The following is a 19,286-nucleotide window of genomic DNA, read 5'->3' on the forward strand; positions in this document are numbered from 1 at the left end:
GCATCGCTGTGGCAGTGGTATAGGCTGGCAGTTGTAACTCCAATTCGACCCCTAGCCTGAGAACTTCCATATGCTGTGGATGTAGACCTAAAAAGCAAAAAAAAAAAGGGGGGGGGGAGGTGCTGGGAAAGCTGGACAGCTACATGCAAAAGAATGAAATTAGAACACTAACACCATACACAAAAATAAACTCCAAATGGTTTAAGGAAGTATGTGTAAAACCAGATGCTATAAAACTCCAGAGAAAACATAGGAAGAATACTCTTGACATAAATCACAGCAATATCTTTTTTTTTTTTTTTTTTTTTTTTGCTTTTTTGGCACTCCCGGATATGGAGTTAGCTAGGGTAATCGAGCTGTAGCACCGGCCTATGCAGAACAGCAACATGGATCGAGCGCTCTGAACTATACACAGCTCACGCAACGCGGATCATTACCACTGAGCAACAATCGAACCGACTCATGTTTAGTCATTGTTAACTGCGACACGGAATAGCAATATCTTTTTGAATCTGTCTCCTAGCATAATGGAAATAAAAACGAAGGGGACCTAATTAAACCTAAAAACATTTTTTTTTAATTTGCTCTGCATCTAAATGACCCCACATGGAGGTTCCAAGGCTAGGGAACTACAGTTGCTGGCCTACACCACAGCCACACCAGATCCTTAACCCCACTGAGCAAGGCCCGGGATTGAACCTGCATCTTCATGGATCCTACTTGGGGGATCTTTAACCGCTGAGCCACGAAGGGAACTCCTGCTTCTCCCTTTTAATGAGCTGTTTGTTCCCTGATACTTGCAGAGCTGGCTTTTTGTCGTTTAGATGGCCTTAAACCTCACCTCGTCAATGAGACCTTCCCACTGCATCACTCCATCCCATTTTAACTCTCTACAAAGCACATGCCACAGATATTTTGCCCTTCCTCCTGTTTATTTCCATATTCCCCCAAGCCCTAGGACACCGCCTGGCAAAGGGCAGACACACAAGTATTTTTTGAATGAATGCAATAGCACCTACCACGTCCTAGGGTTGTGCTAGTCTATGAGTACTGTATTCTTTTCCCATTTCAGCAGGATGGTTTCATTAAATGTAAAATTCCATATTAAGGATTAACTGGATGCATGTTACACTCTTTCCCCCACCAGTAACCTGCCTTCCTCTATTTCCCCATCCTTCTGCTTACAAAAAAAAAGTGAGGATGGATTTGGAAAACAGGGTCATCACTATGGTCTTTTGCCACGCTCCGATGCTTTCATCGAGCTCAACGCGACAGAAAGTAACTGCACCTGCAGCGGAAGGCGTTGCAGGTAGTTCTCACTGCCCCGCAAGGGCGGACTGCAAGGGCTAAGGCACAGAGCGCAAGCACTGCATGCTGGGAGCTGTAGTCTCCTGGGGAGGCCTGGTCCACAGCACCGGGCCCCCGCCGCATGCTGGGAGCTGTAGTCGATGGCTAGCAACACGCCGCGAAGACCGTCCAGGGTTGTTGAGGCTCCGCCTCTGTGCTTCCTCACTGCATGCTGGGAACTGTAGTCTCTCTAGGACCCCGGGCGCAGAGGTGCGGGGGCTGCGCCATCTTAGATCCGAGCGCGGCACTGGAGGCTAGAGCGCAGGCGGGCCCAGCCCCTGCGCCGGCCGGCCCCGCCCCCGGGCGCCTGGCGCCCGCCTCTCGCTCGGGCCCCGCCTTCCCCCACGTGTCTTCCACCGGGGGAGGCGCCTGAGCCCTAGCGGGCCGCCAACGGTCCGGCCCCGTCGGCGCAGAGGCTTCTGTCCGCGGCACCCGGGAGCGACCCGGTTCCCGATGTTCCCGCGCCGGCTGCCACGGGCCGGGCTGTGCGGTTAGTGCCCGGCTCCGGCCCCCTGAGGCGCCCGCGGGGGTGGGAGCGGCCTCGGCCCCGCGGAGACGGAGCGGCTGGAGGGCGAGGCGGCGGCCGCCGGGAGGAGGATGGGGGCTAACCAATTAGTGGTGCTCAACGTGTACGACATGGTGAGTGAGTACGGCCCCCGCGGGCCGAGCCCGGCCCAGGCCGGCATCCTCTCGCCGGTCGGCTCGGACCCGGCCCCACGCGTTTCCTGCCTGGCGTCGCCGCCTCCCGCTTAGTTCTCCGGGGTGGGGGGAGGGGAGTAATATTTTCTTAATCCCCGCCGACGTCGGCGCGCTTTTTCGCGTAGCCCAGGCTGCCCTTGGGCTTTGGCCGAGATTTGGTTCGCCTTGAACCTCTCGCGTGCCCCGACGTGGCTCGGACCTTGAGCTGGGCCCCACTCCCTGGCCGACGAGCCGAGTCCTTTCCACGAAGCTTAGGTCGCCGGTCGGACTTCCCACGCCACCACCGGGGCTCCGGGGCTGCCCTGCTTCTCCCACTCGATTTGCCCGCTCTCCCCTCCCCTCTCCTCCTGCCGAGCCGCACATCTCTGTTCATGCCCAAGTCCTTGGAAACTCCCAAGCCCCTCTTAAGTCCAGAAAGTCACCGCTTGTGCTGGAGACTGACTTCAGAGGTGAACAGGAGCCAACACACCCCTGCCTCCAAGGCAACCTCATTAAAATGAATGGAGGCTAAAATTGATCCAGCAGATAGTCCGGCTGCCTTATTTAGGGATCCTGATGGTGCTCCTTTCCTGGATTCTGGAGACCACTTTCCGGGTGATGCAACAGGTATCTGACGTGACCACAGGAGAGGGACGGGAAGAACTTGTTTGTTATGTCATCTGCCTTTGGTGTATTCTAAGCCCACAGAATCGAGTCCAAGGATCGGTTTGCCATTGAAACACCCAGTACAAAATTATTGTTGCAGTTAGAGGCATGCTTGGGTTTGTATGGCTTTGGGTTGATTAGTTTTTGCTTTGTAAGCGGTTACCTCTCTTTGCGTTGTTTAAAATTTCTTTTCGGATTGACCGAACGTTCCCATCATTGTTTTTGCTGGATGCAAAAGAACAGAAATACTAAAGGTCGGGAGTCTTGTTCTCCTTCATAGACCTAAAGTTTTGGTTCTCTTGCATTGTCTTTAAGTTTTTAAATTTCCAGTGTCGTATCTTGGGTAGAAGAGAATTCCCATGCCGCAATCTGGGAATTCGTGAGAGTAGGACATAGCTTGGTGTAGGCTCTAAGAAAAGTGGAACACTGTAGCAAAAGTTTCAGAGAAGAATAATCAGAATTAGAGATGCTAGAAAATCGTGCTGCTTTGTAAGGTCTTTGGCCTTTGTGACTGGTTAAGAAATAATTCCCCAGATTTAACCTTTTTCTGCAGAGAGCTGTAGTTGCCTTTACTTTTCAAGAATTCTTATATCCCTTTTACCGTGTCTTTGCCCCCCACCCCCTCAGTGATCTGACTGTTTATTCATGAAGAGTGTTACAAACCATCCTTGATGATGTATTGAGAACACTGTCTTCCTGTTCTTGCAGATGGTTTCCACTCCTTTATAAGTCAGAATTCTGCAGTGGCCAGGGGGCCATGGTTTCAGAGTCTAAAAGGAATCTGCGAAGGTAGAGGAAGAGGTATTAACTAGACAACAAAGATCTTATTCTTCACCTCGCCTTTGCAGAGGAGGTAGTTACAGAGGGAGCAGAGAGAGACAAAAGGGTGGGTTAAACCCGGCCTGATAACTTCGAAGTAGGAGCTAGAATTTCTAGACCACAGTCTGTTTCATTATCTTCTCCACTGCATAATTCCTGTGTTTATTTCTTATGTATTGCTTTTTCTTCCTAACAGAGGTATATGAGTCTTTATAGCTGAGTTATCAAACCTAGGCTTGTGTATTCTTTTTTCTTTTTTTTTTTTGCTTTTTAGGGCCGCACCTGTAGTATATGGAAGTTCCCAGGCTAAGGGTCGATTAGGAGCTGCAGCTGACGGCCTGCTCCACAGCCACAGCAACTCAAGATCCGAGCTATGTTGGCAACCTACACCACAGCTCACAGCAACTCCGGATCCTTAACCCACTGATCAAGGCCAGGGATCGAAACTGAGTCCTTATGGATACTCGTCAGATTCCTTTCCGCTGCGCCACAACAGGAAGTCCTTGTGTGTTTTTTTGAGAGCTTTCAGTTTGTGTTTTATGCCACTAACTTGGCAGCCTACAGTTATTTAGTTATGACCCTGTAGAAGTCACCAAAGTGAATTATCTCTTCTTTTAAGGAATTTAGAATGTCACAGTAGTAACAAATCAAGACAGAATAGCCTACTTTTGCTAAGAGCAGAACAAGATGTAAAGGGGGGAGCCTGAGTGCTTTGTGGGATCGGGGATGCTGAAAGCTCCAGAACGTCAAGCCCGAAGGACCGGCAGCATGTCCACAGGCAGAGAACAGTCAGTGGGAACAGAGTGGCAGGAGTGGGAAAGCACGGGTTGGGTGGGGGATCTCCGCTGGTCCCCTCATGGCTAGAGTGTAGATAGAATGCGTGAAAGGGGACAAAACATTTAGTTTGGGGTTGGAGTGAAGGGCTTAGGGAGGCTGTGAGCCGGGAGGGAACCTCTTAAAGTGTTCGTGGTGGGGAGCAGTGTGCTCAGAGTTAGGTTTTAGAATGAAGACCAGTGGGTTGATAGACAAAATTTGTATCTATTATACTTATTTTTCTCAAGTCTGTTTTGGTTTTTGAACATGTTTGCTTGATGGCAAGGGCAGAGTCCTTTTATCTTTGCTAGTCATAAATGCTTTTGATGAGGATTGCCCGCATCTGTCCGTCTGTCCTTACATACAGGCCTGGTACATGAGCTACCTATCCAGTCCCAGCTTTGTAAACAAGAAAATCAGCCTTTGATTTGCACTTATAATCACTGTTTATAGGGACCACTTGCTGTGTATCCTTGTGCCTCTTTCTCTGTGAGACTGTTGCCTGCTCTGCTTTTCCTTTTCACTAGGGTGGGAGCTGCGGGTCAGTGCTTCCATAACTCTGCCACGGGTGAAAATAATTGTTTCGGGGTCATCCGAATTAACTTCCTTCTCCTGGAGGAATACGCCAGCCCTCAGAAGCTTACTTAATCTTTCTCAGTGGTGCTTAATTATTGCTTGCTGCCTTCTCAATGATTAGGTTCCTCTCTGTGCTTCAGAGTAATCCATCCCCCGGTAAAACCTGTCCTGGAGTTACTTTCCGCGTCTTGGGAATGAGGTGATTCAAAACTGCTGATTTGCGAGCACACACAGTGAGGCCGGGGGTTTCAGTGGCTGCGCCCATCTCTGGTGTAGTCACTTTAGCACAAGCTCTTCATTGGTCCTCCATCCAGATACTGGGTTTCTCCAGTTATCTTGGCTACTAAGGAGTTTTTATAAAATAAAAATATGCAGTAATATGATAATGTCTGTAGATGCATTCTATAAAACGTTTTCTTCCTACTTTTAAAGAGTATCTGTACATCTTCAGAGTCATAGTAGAAGATTAACACTCTCTAGGACTCTTCACATTAGGAAGTTTTTATCTGGACTCCACTGAGTCTCTTGTCTCCCTTAGGGAGTGTGAGCCGTGCAGCTGGGGCAGGATCTGGCTTCCCGCACATCTGTCGATCTCATTCAGACTGTTTGAAAGAGTTCCAGAGTCACCTCAATAAACTTCTCACCTGGGTGATTCCATAATTTTTTTTTTTTTAGCCTTTTAGGGCCGCACCTATGGCATATGGAGGCTCTCAGGCTAGGGGGCTAATTGGAACTGTAGCTGCCGGCCTACACCACAGCTCACGGCAACACCAGACCCTTAGCCCACTGAGCGAGGCCAGGGATCGAATCTGATCCTCATGGATAGTAGTCGGGCTTGCCGCCACAGAGCCACAATGGGAGCTCCCTTGATTCCATAATATCTCTAAGTCGGCATGCCCAGGAACAAACTTTTTTCCTTTTCTCCTCCCCCCCTTAGACCCTTCCTCCTCTCCTCCACCCCCCACCTCCGCCTCACCCCCCAGCCCCAAGATGCAAATCTCTTGTGCTGTAATTTTATCTTGGTAACTGGCACCTTCTTCTCAGTTTCCAAGGCAGAGCCTTCGGAACAAAACTTAAATTCCTCTTTGTTACAAACCCTGCACCTCACCAGGCCCTGTCTCTTAGTTTGGTTAATTTTATTTGAAAGTAACAGAGAGCTTGACAATGAGTGGCTTGAACTGGAAGGATACTTACGCCAGAAATAAACAGTCCCTGCATTAGCCCCGCAGCTCGGCCAGTCCTCAGGGACCAAGACTTTTTCGTCTTTCCACTCTGCTGTCCTCAGCATGTTGGCCTTTGTTCTTGCTTTGTCCTCTCCTAGTTGTAAAGTGACTGTCACAGCACCCGACATAGTGTCCTCAGTCAGCAGGAGGAGAAGACAGAGGTGAGTAGGACTTTCCTCCACATCCATCTCTTTTGAATAGACGGGGAAGGCCTTGCCACAGCCACCCTCCTTTCCCAAGAGACGGTCCAGAGTTGGCTCCCTGGTGACTGTGGTGAAGCTGAGAAGGGGCCTGTCTGGCTCTTCTAGCCTTTACGGTGAGTTGTGGGCAGGCAGTTAGCTGGGAACCTGTGGTGTCTGTCACATATTTTACTTTTTTTTTTTTTGTCTTTTTAGTGCTGCATCACAGCATATAGAGGTTCCCAGGCTAGGGGTCCAATCGGAGCTGTAGCCGCCTGGCCTACACCACAGCCACAGCAATGTGGATCCAAGCCTCGTCTGCGACCTACACCACAGCTCACAGCAACGCCGGATCCTTAACCCACTGAGCGAGGCCAGGGATCGAACCCGCTCATGCTTCCTAGTCGGATTCGTTAACCACTGAGCCACGATAGGAACTCCTCATGAATATTTTACTTTCTGAATCCTCTTTAAATTGGTCACTTTATGCCCATTTCCACTGTTGCTTCTCAAGTTCCGGCCCTCATTACCTCTGCTTCTGTAATATAATAGCTTTCTTACTAGTTTTAGTCTCTAGTATGACTTAAATAAGTCATTTTAATCCATCTTTCCTCTGTGACCCAAGTAAACTTTCCGAAACATAACTGTACTGTTCATTCCTCTGCTTACCATTCACCTGCAGGATAAGGTCCGCCGCCGCCCTTTGTGATGTGGCACCTGTCTGCGTGCTGAAGGCCCATTTCCAACCAGAGCCGCACCCCCACCCCCACCCCCACCCCCGCGTGCCCTCTGCGTGCTCACACGGTGCCACGTTCGAGTTATCCCCAGAGGCTGTGCTGTGCTCAGTGTTGCTTACGCATGCTCCTCCTCCTGTCTGGAAGGTCCTGTGCCAATGTCAATCAGCTAGAACCTCCTCCTCCTGGCCACAGCTGAGCCTTTATTCATCAGCCTGGGCTGAACTTCCGTGCCCCAGTTGTACTTTCTGCATCTCCGTTGCTGCGTCAGTGATGATTCTATGTGTCCCACTAGACTGTACGTTCCTTGATAGCCTCATACTGTGTCCAGTGTTTAGAACAGGGCCAGTCACCACAAGGTGTTCTGTAAGTAAATATTTACCAAATGAATGGGATTTTAACTAGGCAGTTTTGTCAGGAAGGGTGCCAGTGCTTAACTTGCATGAAGAGGTCATCTGATCCCACTTCTGTTGTGTCAAATGTCTGTTTCTGGTTTTTTCCCCCTATACTTAGTACATTGCTGAATTTTAGCTTTATTTTTTAATGATTTTTATTTTTTTCATTATAGTGGGTTTATAGTGTTCTGTCAATTTCCACTGTACAGCAGAGTGACCCAGTCACACGCGTGTATATATCTTCTTCTCCTCACGTTGTCCTCCATCATGTTCCATCCTAAGTGACTAGATAGAGTTCCCTGTGCGGCGCTGTAGAATCTCATGGCTTATCCACTCCACAGGCAATAGTTTGCATCTGTTAACCCCAGACTCCCAGTCCCTCCCAGCTTTCCTGTTGAAATTGGGTGACCAAATGAAGGGGATGGGGTAGGAAAAATATCAACTGTCCTTTGGCAAAGTTCATGATATACACACTGTGGAACTAGACTGAAGAAATGGTCTTAATCTGTTTATTTTTTGAGTTTGGATCCTAGTCACTCCTTGGAAGATAATCCCTCTGAAAACATTATCAGTTCCTCAATTTTAATGAGATTAACTAGTCTTAGTTTTTTTGTACCAAGTACCTTTCTTGGGCAGATGACTCTCCTACCACTTGACATAGAAACTGTGATCCATGGAGTTCCCGTCTGCTCAACCCCTAGCCTGGGAGTTTCCATATGCTGTGGGCACGGCCCTTAAAAAAAAAAAAAAAAAGAGTTCCTGTCATGGCTCAAGGGAAACAAATCTGAGTAGTATCCATGAGGTTGCACGTTCGATCACTGGCCTCACTCAGTGGGTCAAGGATCCAGCATTGCCGTGAGCTGTGGTGTAGGTCACAGACACAGCTCAGGTCTGAACATTGCTGTGGCTGTGGTGTAGGCCCGTGGCTGCAGCTCCAGTTTGACTCCTAGCTTGGGAACCTGCATGTGCCGCCAGTGTGGCCCTAAAAAGATGAAAGAAGGAATGAAAGAAAGGAGTGGGTGAGGGATGGGGGTTGGGGAAGGAAGGAAAAGAAAAGAAGGAAGAAGGAAAAGAAAGGAAGGAAGAAGGAAAGAAAGGACGAAACAGTGACCCATGAGTCTAGCCAAAAAAAAAAAAAAAAGACAGTCATAAATCTGCCCTCCTACATTAACCCTGACAGTATATGCTCTTCTTTTTTCTTTTCTTTCCTTTTTTTTTTTTTTTGATTTAGTATATAAAAGAATTCAATGTCTATAAATCTTGTCTCCTATTCCTGAAAACTTAGTGGTTTAAAACAGTGCAGATTTTTTTCTCTCACACTCCTGCAGGTCGGAAGTTCAGGTGGAGTGAGCTGGTTCCTCTGCTCTAGGTCTCTGCAGGCTGAGCCAGGTGTCAGCTGGCCTGGGCTGTGGGGACAGATCTACTGCCAGGTCCATCCGATTGTGACCAGGACTCGTTGCTTGTAGCTGTGGCCTTGCTGTTCTTTTGTCCGGGCCTCTCTCAGATGCTTGAAGCCTCTTGGGTTCCTCCTCTGCATCCTTCATCTTTAAACCGGCAATAGTGCATTGAGTCCTCACACCTCACATATCTCTGCCTCCCTCTACCACATCTGTTCTACCTCTATCCGGAGAAAGTCCTCTGCTTTTAAGGGTTCTTGCCACTAGATGAGACCCACGAGGATATTCCAGGTAATATCTAAACTAAAGTCTGTATAACCTTAACTACATCTGCTAAGTCCATTTGCCATGAAATATAGGAAATTTCAGGTTTGTATATTTCAGGTTCTGGAGCCTAGGATCTGACATCTTAAGGAGTCATTCTGCCTACCACACTGTCTATGCAAAGTAATTTTTAAACCCCAAAGTGTTTAGAGTTCCCATCTAGCAGTCCCTTGACTTGGCATGAAATAAATATTAACCTAGAAACTTAAAATGGAAATTTTGATGTGCAGTTGTCCCTCAGTACCCATGACAGATTGGTTCCGGGACTCAGCCCAGACACCAAAATCTTGAGCTGCTCAAGTCTCATAGTCAGCCCTCCGTGTGCACAGTTGCAGAACCTGCAAAAACAGAGGGCTATGTATTTACCGGGGAAAAAAAATCCATATATTAAAGTGACCCCGTGTTGTTCAAGGGTCAACTGTATTCCGAAAGTAAAGCATGGAGACTTTTTACGAGTGGCAGATGCACACATGTTAAGAATCTAAGCATGACTACAGGTCCTTCAAACCAAGGTAGTATAGTATACATTAATACCAAAGTCATATTTGTTTATTTGTTTGTCTTTTAGGGCCACACCTCTGGCATAAGGAAGTTCCCAGACTAGGGGTCGAGTCGGAGCTACAGCGGTCGGCCTACACCACAGCAACGCCAGATCCAAGCTACAACTGTGACCTACACCACAACTCACGGCAGTGCCAGCTCCTTAACCAACACTGAATGAGGCCAGGGATCAAACCCGAGTCCTCATGGATTCTAGTCGGGTTCTTAACCCACTGAGCCATGACGGGAGTTCCTCTCCTTTTTTTAGACATACTTTGTAAGACCCTGAAAAAATTCCATACTTTTTTTTTTGTCTTTTGGGTTTTTTTTTTATTTATCTTAACCGTTTTTAGCTGTGTTGTTCAGTGCATAGTCACATTATTGTGAACCAATCCCCAAACTTTTTCGTCTTGCAGCGCTGAAACTGTCCATTAAACAGCAGCCTCCCACTTCACCCTCCTCTCGGTCTCTGGTTACCACCATTTCTACTTTCTCTAGGGATTTGACTAGCATCCTCATGTAAGTGGAATATGATAGTTATCTCTTTGTAACTGACCTAGTTCTCTTTGTATAGTGTCCTCAAGGTTCTTGTGATGTAGCATGTCTCAGAATTGCCTTCCTTCTTCAGGCTGAATCATACTCCACTGTGTGTGTATACCACATTTACTTACCCATTTATCTGTTGATGGACACTCTCTGCTTTCACCTTTTGGCTGTTGTGAATATTACTGTGCACATGGATATACAAATATCTGGTCAGGTCTCTACTTTCAGTTCTTTTAGGTATATACGCAAAGTTTTATGACATTTCAGCCTAATGTCATCTCTAGAAGGGCGTCCTCTAGCCTAAAATTATAGAGATAATCCACGTGCTTGTTCCTGAGTGGAAAGTTCACGCTATTAATTGGATGATCCATGGTTCCCCATGTGAATTGGAGGTGAATGCCACATTTATTGTGTGTTAAATTACTGTGGATATGTAAGTCTATTTCTTGACCTTCGCAGGAGGTCATTTATTTAGTACCACTTCCTGTACCAACACAGGTGTTTAACTGTAGTATTGTACAATGTTCTGTTAATTGGTGATAAGTTTCTCTTATTCCCTTTCAGAATTTTCTTTATTTTTTCTCGCACATTCATTTTTTAACTAAAACTTAAAATCAGTTTGTCAAAAAAATTCTCTGAAAATTTAAGTGTAGTGATAGTAAATTTATGAATAATTTGGGGGGAGAGTTGATACAGTTACAGTATTGAGTCTTTTCCCATGATAGTAAGAGAGAAGATTTTTGAGTGTTTTTCTGTATGCCAGCCGTTGCGATAAGCCACACGCTCATATCCATTTTAAAAATGATGAAACCGAGGCTTAGTTGAAGACCCTGCTCAGAATCCTACCATAGGTAGCAGAGCACAGTCTTGCACCGAGAGCCTGACGCGAACCTCAGTGCCCTTAACCACCGTGTAGCACCTCTCACCCCTGGAAAGTGCTGTTTCTCTTTTTATTCATCCTCATCTCACACCCATCCCTGAACTCACTTCCACTGTGCTCTTTGGAACTCATGAATGGTAGTGATTTTTAAAACACCCCTACATCCTAAACCTTTTCTGTGAATATTTCTGTAGTGAGTAATTTTATGTGTCAACTTGGCTAGGCCATGGTACTAGATGTTGCTGTGAAGATGTTTTTTAATTTATTTTATTTTATTTTATTTGTTTAATTTATTTTATTTGTTTTATTTTATTTTTTGCTTTCTAGGACTGCAAGTGCAGCATATGGAGGTTCCCAGGCTGGGGTTTGACTCGGAGCTGCCTCTTCGACCTACACCACTGCTCAGCTCATGGCAACACTGGATCCTTAACCCACTGAGTAAGGCTGGGGACCGAACCCATGTCCTCATGGATACTGGTCGGGTTTGTTTTGCTGAGCCACAGTGGGAACTCCCTGAAGATATTTTTCAGATGCGATTAACATTTCAATCCGAAGACTTCGAGTGAAGCAGATCACCCTGTAAAATGAGGGTGGCCTCATCCAGTCGGTTGAAGACCTTAAAAGAACAGACTGAGGGTCCCTACAGAAGAAGGAATTCTGCCACCAGATGAGCCACAGCATCTCCTTCCCTGAATCTTCAGCCTGCAGCCCTGCCCTGCGGATTTCACACTTGCCATCCCCCACAGTCACGTGGGTCAGTCCCTTAACATAATCCTTCCCTGACTCCTCCCCCGGCCCATGGTTTTGTAGTCATCCATCATGGTCATTCCCTCTGTCCTGCGGGTCTGGCACCTGTAGTTAAGTAGAACTCTCCAGCCTCTCCACACCTCCGCAGCCAAAGGCAGCTGGAGAGATCAGTACAACCGGACAGACCCATCTCACTGTGAAGTCATGACCACAGACCTCAAGAGGGCGCTCAGTGCCATCTGGCAATGCTTCCCTATTTCTCTGGCCAACTACTTGCCCACTCTGCTGGACAACCCGGCATCTCCTGCGTTCTCCCCGCATTCTATCCTCTCAGCTATGACTTCACTGCTCATTTCACTTAAATTTAAAAACAACCAAAAAAAAGGCAAAAAGCAATTGAAGAGCATTTTCTCATCCTTCCACCACCCTGTTCACCTCCCTCCCGTTAAACAGAATGGCAGTAAATTGCCCGTGTCCCTGTCTGAGGTCAAAGCTTTCACTGGGTGCTGAAGCCCATACTCTCCTATGCAAGGACGTGCCTCTCAGCATTGTCACCCCTGTCTTCTGTCCCATCAGTTTTCCCCCTCTAGTGTCATTCCAGTCAGCTTAGGTACATGCTGTAGTAGTCTCCATTCCTTATCCATTTGACCTAGTGGAATACTTCAGTATTATCTTCATTTCCTGTCCACCGTGTTGTACCGTGGTGCTCTCAGCCTGAAGGTTTATGTCTTTTTAAATCAGCTTCTAAGAAAATGTATTACTTTTAAAAGGCTAATGAATAACAAAGCAAGCAAGAACTGTAATACTTCCATCCTCATTCATTCTGACCTGTTTGCTCTTTTGTCTGTGGCTATCAAAATAGTAATGCAGCAGCATAGATTCTAAATACTTTACCCTGCAGTGAGGTTGCAGGCAGGGACCATGTCTTAGCCTTCTTTGATTTCCAGAGCTGGGCCTGGTACATAGTAATTCCTTTAAAAGGTCTGTTGGACTCACCTGAAGTTCCCCCGGGACCTGCCATCCTGCATCAGTTTCTTTCTCCCCTCTGTCATCTTGTTGAGTGCTGCTGATGCTGCTGCCTGCAAGATGGAGCAGCATGCTGCTGGACACCTGCAGTAGCTTTGTCCTTTAACCCAGTGCCTGGCTGTGTACCTCCGGGGCCCTCTTTGCTCTGCTGTCTTGACAGGTCTCTCTAGCCAGCCAGGTGGCAAGGGAGCGTCCCAAAGCCTCCACGCAGGTTCAGACCAACAGTGTCCGTGTGGGCAAGAGTCATGGCTGAAGCAGGGGCAGCAAGAAGCTGTCTTCCACCCTTTCCTCGGCCACGACCGCTCTGTGGAGTCTGTTAGGAGAAGTGGGGAAGTGCCGTTCTTTGTCTTTGTGGCATCACGCTGCGTGTGGATTTGTATCCTACCTCCGGCGTTTCAGCTATGTGACATTGGGAATGTTACCTAATGTCTCTGTGCTTCCGTTTCTTTGTAAAATGGAATGGTATGGTACCTAGCTCATAGGGTTTTTTAAGGATCGTGTGAGTCAGTTTATGGAAAATGCATAGACTGGTACCTGGAACATGGTAAAACTAGAAGGAGCTTCAATTTGCATGCTTTTAGCAGTTGCAATGCTTTATAACCCAGTTTGGGGGAGTCTCCTCACGTCATGGAGAGGGGTGTTAGTTATACTACACGGAACAAAGTGCCACTCCGACTGCAGCATTAAAAGCAGACTGTTGTAGACACAGTATGAAAAACTAGTGGTTATGAGGGGAGGGGGAGGTGCAAACTATTGGATCTAAAACAGGCTCAAAGAGGTATTGTTACAACAGGGGGAATATAGCCAGTATTTTATAATAACTGTGAATGGAAAGGGACCTTTAAAAGTGTATAAAAATTAGCAGCGTTCCTGTTGTGGCTCAGTGGTAACCAACCTGACTAGTATCCACGAGGGTGTGGGTTCCATCCCTGGCCTCGCTCAGTGGGTCAAGGACCCACCGTTGCTCTGAACTGTGGTGTAGGCCGCAGATGTGGCTCGGGTCTGGCGTTGCTCCATTTATAGCTTAGCCACTCATTTAGGTGGCCTTGTGAGCAAATTACTTGCCCGACTATCCCCAAGCCATTTACATGTTTTATGTGGACTGTTACGAAAGACGGAACAAGTGAAAGTGTGTTAGGGCTGCATCCAGAAAACAAGTTCTGAGTTTATTATGTATATACATGTTTCTGTTTTAACACTTATCATATTGTGATTGAGCGTTTACATGCTTAATGAGTTCTTTATGGACAAGAACTGTTAGTTAATCATCCTTGAATCCCCGGTGTCCAGCTAAGTCCCTGACACATACATCTTACTGAGTCAGAGTTGTCTAACTTGCTTTATTTAGAGCTGTTGCAGTTAAGTAAAAATTATAAATTGGGTTTAAACTGAGCTGCAGTTTAGGGGACTCTCAATTTTATACTACACCAACTAATATATATACGTGTTACATAATGCATATACATACAAGTAACTGGAACCAGCATATTCAAGAAACATCTTGCTCTGTGTGGTGTGAAGTTCTCTTCCATTATGTTTCGTTCATTTAAAATAATACTGATGCCACCCACTGAAATGATTTCAGGATTCTTGAATGAGTTGCAACCTGCAGTTTCAAAGACACCTCCCAGGAATACAGGCTCCATGTTTGCTTCTGTATTGTTGGTTCTTGGCACATGGTAGGTGTTCAATACATTTTTTGAATGAGTGAAAGAATGAAGACACTTTTTCCATGGGTCACATTTTAAAAAAAGACAAAGGGAAGAGCATTAGCTAGTCCTTGCTGCATTTCAGCTCATCAAGTATTAGAGTGATCTAAGTGTAATACAGTGCACTGAGCAACATGGAGGGGGCAGAATTGAGTAAGAGTCTGTCTCACATCTCCTGCAGTTTAGAATCCAATCCAGGAGGGTAGTCAAATACAAATAGGCCTCTCTAAAAGGAGTTTCAAGGTTTTTATCAAAATATTTCACAAAACCTAATTAAGTGCCTGATACAAAAGATTTGCCAAGAGCTTGGTTTTCTGGTACAGACGTGGATCAGACCAAGAATTGGTGGTACCCTGTCCCATCTATGTAGCATCACCAGCAGAGTTAGACTGTGGATTATATGAGGTAGGTTTAGTCTTAAAAATATTCAAGGGGGGAGTTCCCGTCGTGGCGCAGTGGTTAACGAATCCGACTAGGAACCATGAGGTTGCGGGTTCGGTCCCTGCCCTTGCTCAGTGGGTTAACGATCCGGCGTTGCCGTGAGCTGTGGTGTAGGTTGCAGACGCGGCTTGAATCCCGCGTTGCTGTGGCTCTGGTGTAGGCCGGTGGCTACAGCTCCGATTCAACCCCTAGCCTGGGAACCTCCATATGCCGTGGGAGCGGCCCAAGAAATAGCAACAACAACAACAAAAAGACAAAAAAAAAAAAAAAAAAAAAAAATTTAAGGGGCATTTGAGTCACTGCTCATTTGACTTCTTAAAAATTTCTTCTCCTTTAAATAATTCATAGTCATCCTGTGTCTAGCTTATTGTGGGTCCTAAAAATTAGATTCTTTGGTAAATACAATAAATTGGTTTTAAAAATTAGTTTGCCTAGTTGATAAAGAGGAGGAGACTTTAGCTCTGTACAAAATACGTAACACCACGTTGTCCTTGGTTTTGGGGCTTTCGTGTAAGCATATAGTTAAGCGTATTCACACCGATGGGTTCAGGACAGTGCTTAGGAGCTTTTGAGACTCAGAGCGCAGTCCTCAAAGAAAGCCAGCCTTAGGCTAACCTTACATTTTATCTTTAAAACTGAGACTGGAGAGTGAAAGAGGGTGCAGGCTAAATGCTTATATTGAAACAAATGTAAACAAGGACTGTCCCAGCAAACAAGGAAGTTTGGCTCCCCTGGCTTTCCTGCGTATGTTTGTGTTTGGCTTACAGTGTCTCAAAAAGAAAAAAAAAAAAGGTTTACAGAACATTTATACAACTCGAAACACTATTAACTGAAAAATTATTGACAAAACTATTGTAATCGGGAAAGAGTTTGTGCTTTAAATGATTGAGGCTAATACCTACTGTTATCAACAATTTATAAATAAATTTGTAATAATTTTTTTGTTGTATAATTTTTTTTTTTTCTAATCTGTAGAAAGTCAGACGTGTGCTAATATTTTCTGATAGTGAAAAGACCGGACATTTTCTTGGAAATGATGGGATAGAATCTATATTTTTACAGTATAAAGCAAATTAACAGGCGTAGCATTAGATGTTCATGATTTCGTGTCAAAAATATGCTAGAAAATCTCTGTTCATTCAATGTGTTTTTATTGTCTGCTTAATGATGAGCCCTCTTTTACTTCCTTGCCATCTCCATGGACTTAGGAAGCACAAGGCTGTGAGGTCCCAGCACCAAAGTGAGATTGGTTCTCCAGCCCTCTGCTCACGTCCTTCATGAGTGTATAAGCGTCCTGCAAAGCCACTGCCTTACTTCAGAGACCTCCTCAAGATGTAAACAATAGCTTATGGGAGTCTTAAATAGAGTCAGATAAACTCTGTCAATGCTGTTCCGTTTAGCGAGCCACTGCCCTGAGTAATTTGACATCAAGTCCCGAAGATTCTTAAAAATTCTGAGAATTAACAGAATCGATCTGCTTGTTTACACGTGCGTACAGCCCCTCACCAATGCGTGGAACAGAATGTTAGGAACAGATGGTAGTGCCCGTGTCTATGTGGGCTACTCTCCATGCTTACTGTTTACTGTAGGTCAGGCACCCTTCTAAGCACCTCACACGTGCTGATTTATTTAACCCTCCTAATACTTCTCGGCAGTAGGTAAGGACAGAGAGGATCTTTCTCTAGGTCACACAGCTAGTGAATAGTGAAGTCAGAATTTGAACCAAGGTGTCTGGCTTCAGGATCTGAATTGGAATCAAACACTTTTTGAGACATATTGATTTACCTTGAAAAGTTAATCACATATCTCTGAAGAAATCAAGGCAAAGAACCCCCATCTCCTAATGCTCAATCCAGTGTCTTTCCACCATAGTTCATGTGCTTCAGTGTCGATTGCTACAATGCATAGATCAGCCATTTCCTAGCCAAGCAATAAACTCTTAAGTAAATCCAGATATAAGAGCAGCAATGCCCTTGTGATCCAAACTGGAACCCAGGAACGTTGTGGGCCTTCCCATTTGACCCTCAGGGAGAGAGAGCCTTAGATTAACCAGATGGGTTAGGTTGGTGGTTGACATGGACGTGTTGTGCTTAACTGCTGCTGTTTCACGGATTGAGAGACACCGCTTTGTGGTAGCATCTGGCTGGTTCACTGTTTCCTTTGGTACATCGGGAAAAGTTTGGAGAAGAATCAGATTGTAAACAAACTTTCAAATGAGAACATCTGAGTTTTCATGGAATCCCTGAGGGATTGTGGAGTTGTGGGCGTCAGGTAAACGTGCATAGATGGCCTCCTTTCGTGGCTCTGGCCCCTAAGGAAACGTCCTCTGCGGGGTGGGCCCCCAGTGTCCTTACACAAACCTCCACCTCTCTAGTTCTGCAGTTGGCTCAGCACAGGGCTTCTTCAACTAGTCTCCTGGATACTAGTTGTACTCTCACACTTGGACCAAACTAGCAATAAAAGTGGTCTTTTCCCACCTTAAAAGCTAAGCTTTTAGGTGAAATTGTCCTGGGTTAACCATTTTCCCCCACGAATATGAATTTAAACTTTTGGCATCTGCTGCTATTGAGACAACAAAAATCAATAAAGATGTACCAAACAAAAATTAACAGAAATCTTGCTAACATCCAGTCATAACTAATTCAACAGCTTGTTTTGTTTATTTGTTTTTCAGGGATACATGTTCTTGGCTGTGCTTTCATGTTGCATATTTATGATGTATCTTCTGTTAGAAAATATCAGTGTTTTATGCTTCTATAAAAGCATGAATTTCCACATAGCAAGTTTGAGAAGCTCTCTTGAGCTCTGTAGGGAGATTTTTATTCCAGAGATGCATATGAAATATTTTGACAGTAGTAAATAATTTTTAAAATAATGGCAAAGCATGGAAACCAAGTTAGAAGAGCACTGAGAAACACTACTGTTTTTTTCAAAAATCTTAAACTATGAGGAGTCCCTACTGTGGCTCAGCAGGCTAAGAACCCATGAGGATGTGGGTTCGATCCTTGGCCTCACTCAGTGGGTTAAGAATCCGTTGTTGTCGTGAACTGCAGGTGTAGGTCCCACATATGGCTGGGATCTGGTGTTGCTGTGGCTGTGGTGTACACTGGCTGCTGCAGCTCCAATTCAACCCCTAGCCTGGGAACTTCCATATGCTGCAGGTGCAGCCCTAAAAAGAGAAAAATCAAATAAAATGAAACAAAAACCAAAAAAGTCTTAAACTATGAGAGGGTAGTAATTACTTCAGCATAATAACTACCAACAGCAAATCATTATAGGAGAATTTCACAAGAGAAATCATTCAGGAAATGATTAAGCGCTCATACACAGTTGGCCGCTCCATATCCACAGACGCAGGGGCACTGTGCTACGCCATTTCTTACAAGGGATTTGAGCATCCCAGGGTTGGGGAGTCTACAGGGGTCCTGGAACCAATCCCCCACAGATAACTAAGGGACCGCTATACCTTTTTTGTTTGTTTACAATTAGATCATTAACTCTGCCCTTAAAATAGGCAGCATCCAGATTGTCTGCATAGCCTTGGCAGGACTTTGAGGCAGAAGGACTGGGTAAGGTTTGCTGACCTTGAATTAAATGTGTGTCTTCCACAGGCTGCCTGCCCAGTTTTCAAAGAGTAAGCCTTCCAGGCATGTTCTCTAATAATAGAGCCAATGATCCCTCATGGAACAGAAATGTTCAGAGAGCTTCTCTCTCTCTGATCAGCTCTCCCTGGAAGATGGCCCCTCTTTTCTTTGGAGTTCATTCAAGGCGGGGGGATCACCCAAAGAAAAACCTTATAAAATTTTTTTGGTACTGTGCCATTGATCATGTAGGAAGAGGTGGCTGACCAGAACACATTTATTTATTTATTTATTTATTTTTTATTACTCAAACGAATTTATCACATCTGTATAATGATCATCACAATCTGATTTCACAGGATTTCCATACCACAACCCAGGCATATCCCCCCACCCCCCAGACTGTCTCCTCCAGAGACCATACGTTTTTCAGTGTCTGAGTCAGCATCTGTTCTGCAAAGAAGTTCAGTCTGTCCTTTTTTTAGATTCCACATGTCAGTGAAAGCATTGGATGTTGGTGTCTCATTGTATGGCTGACTTCACTTAGCATGATAATTTCTAGGTCCCTCCATGTTGCTAAAAATGCCAGTATTTCGTTCCTTTTAATGGCTGAGTCATATTCTGTTCTGTATATGTACCACCTCTTCTTGATCCACTGCTCTGTC

At 45.6% G+C, this 19,286-nt stretch overlaps 1 protein-coding gene across 8 annotated transcripts in view; it reads left to right on the forward strand.

The window, feature by feature from the left end:
- DESI2 (desumoylating isopeptidase 2) overlaps positions 1,690 to 19,286 on the forward strand; it is a 50,994-nt gene continuing 33,397 nt past the window's right edge. Inside the window, exons 1-2 of one of the 8 annotated variants that reach the window (XM_005667960.3) lie at positions 1,908 to 1,986; positions 6,221 to 6,283. Coding sequence is in view for 7 of the 8 variants with exons in the window: in XM_013980072.2 (XP_013835526.1) it covers positions 11,785 to 11,871 (87 nt within the window). In the remaining variant the exon portion in view is untranslated. 8 annotated transcript variants of the gene reach the window in all.

This window comes from Sus scrofa, chromosome 10 (assembly GCF_000003025.6).
Source record: "Sus scrofa isolate TJ Tabasco breed Duroc chromosome 10, Sscrofa11.1, whole genome shotgun sequence".
Lineage (NCBI taxonomy): Eukaryota > Metazoa > Chordata > Mammalia > Artiodactyla > Suidae > Sus > Sus scrofa.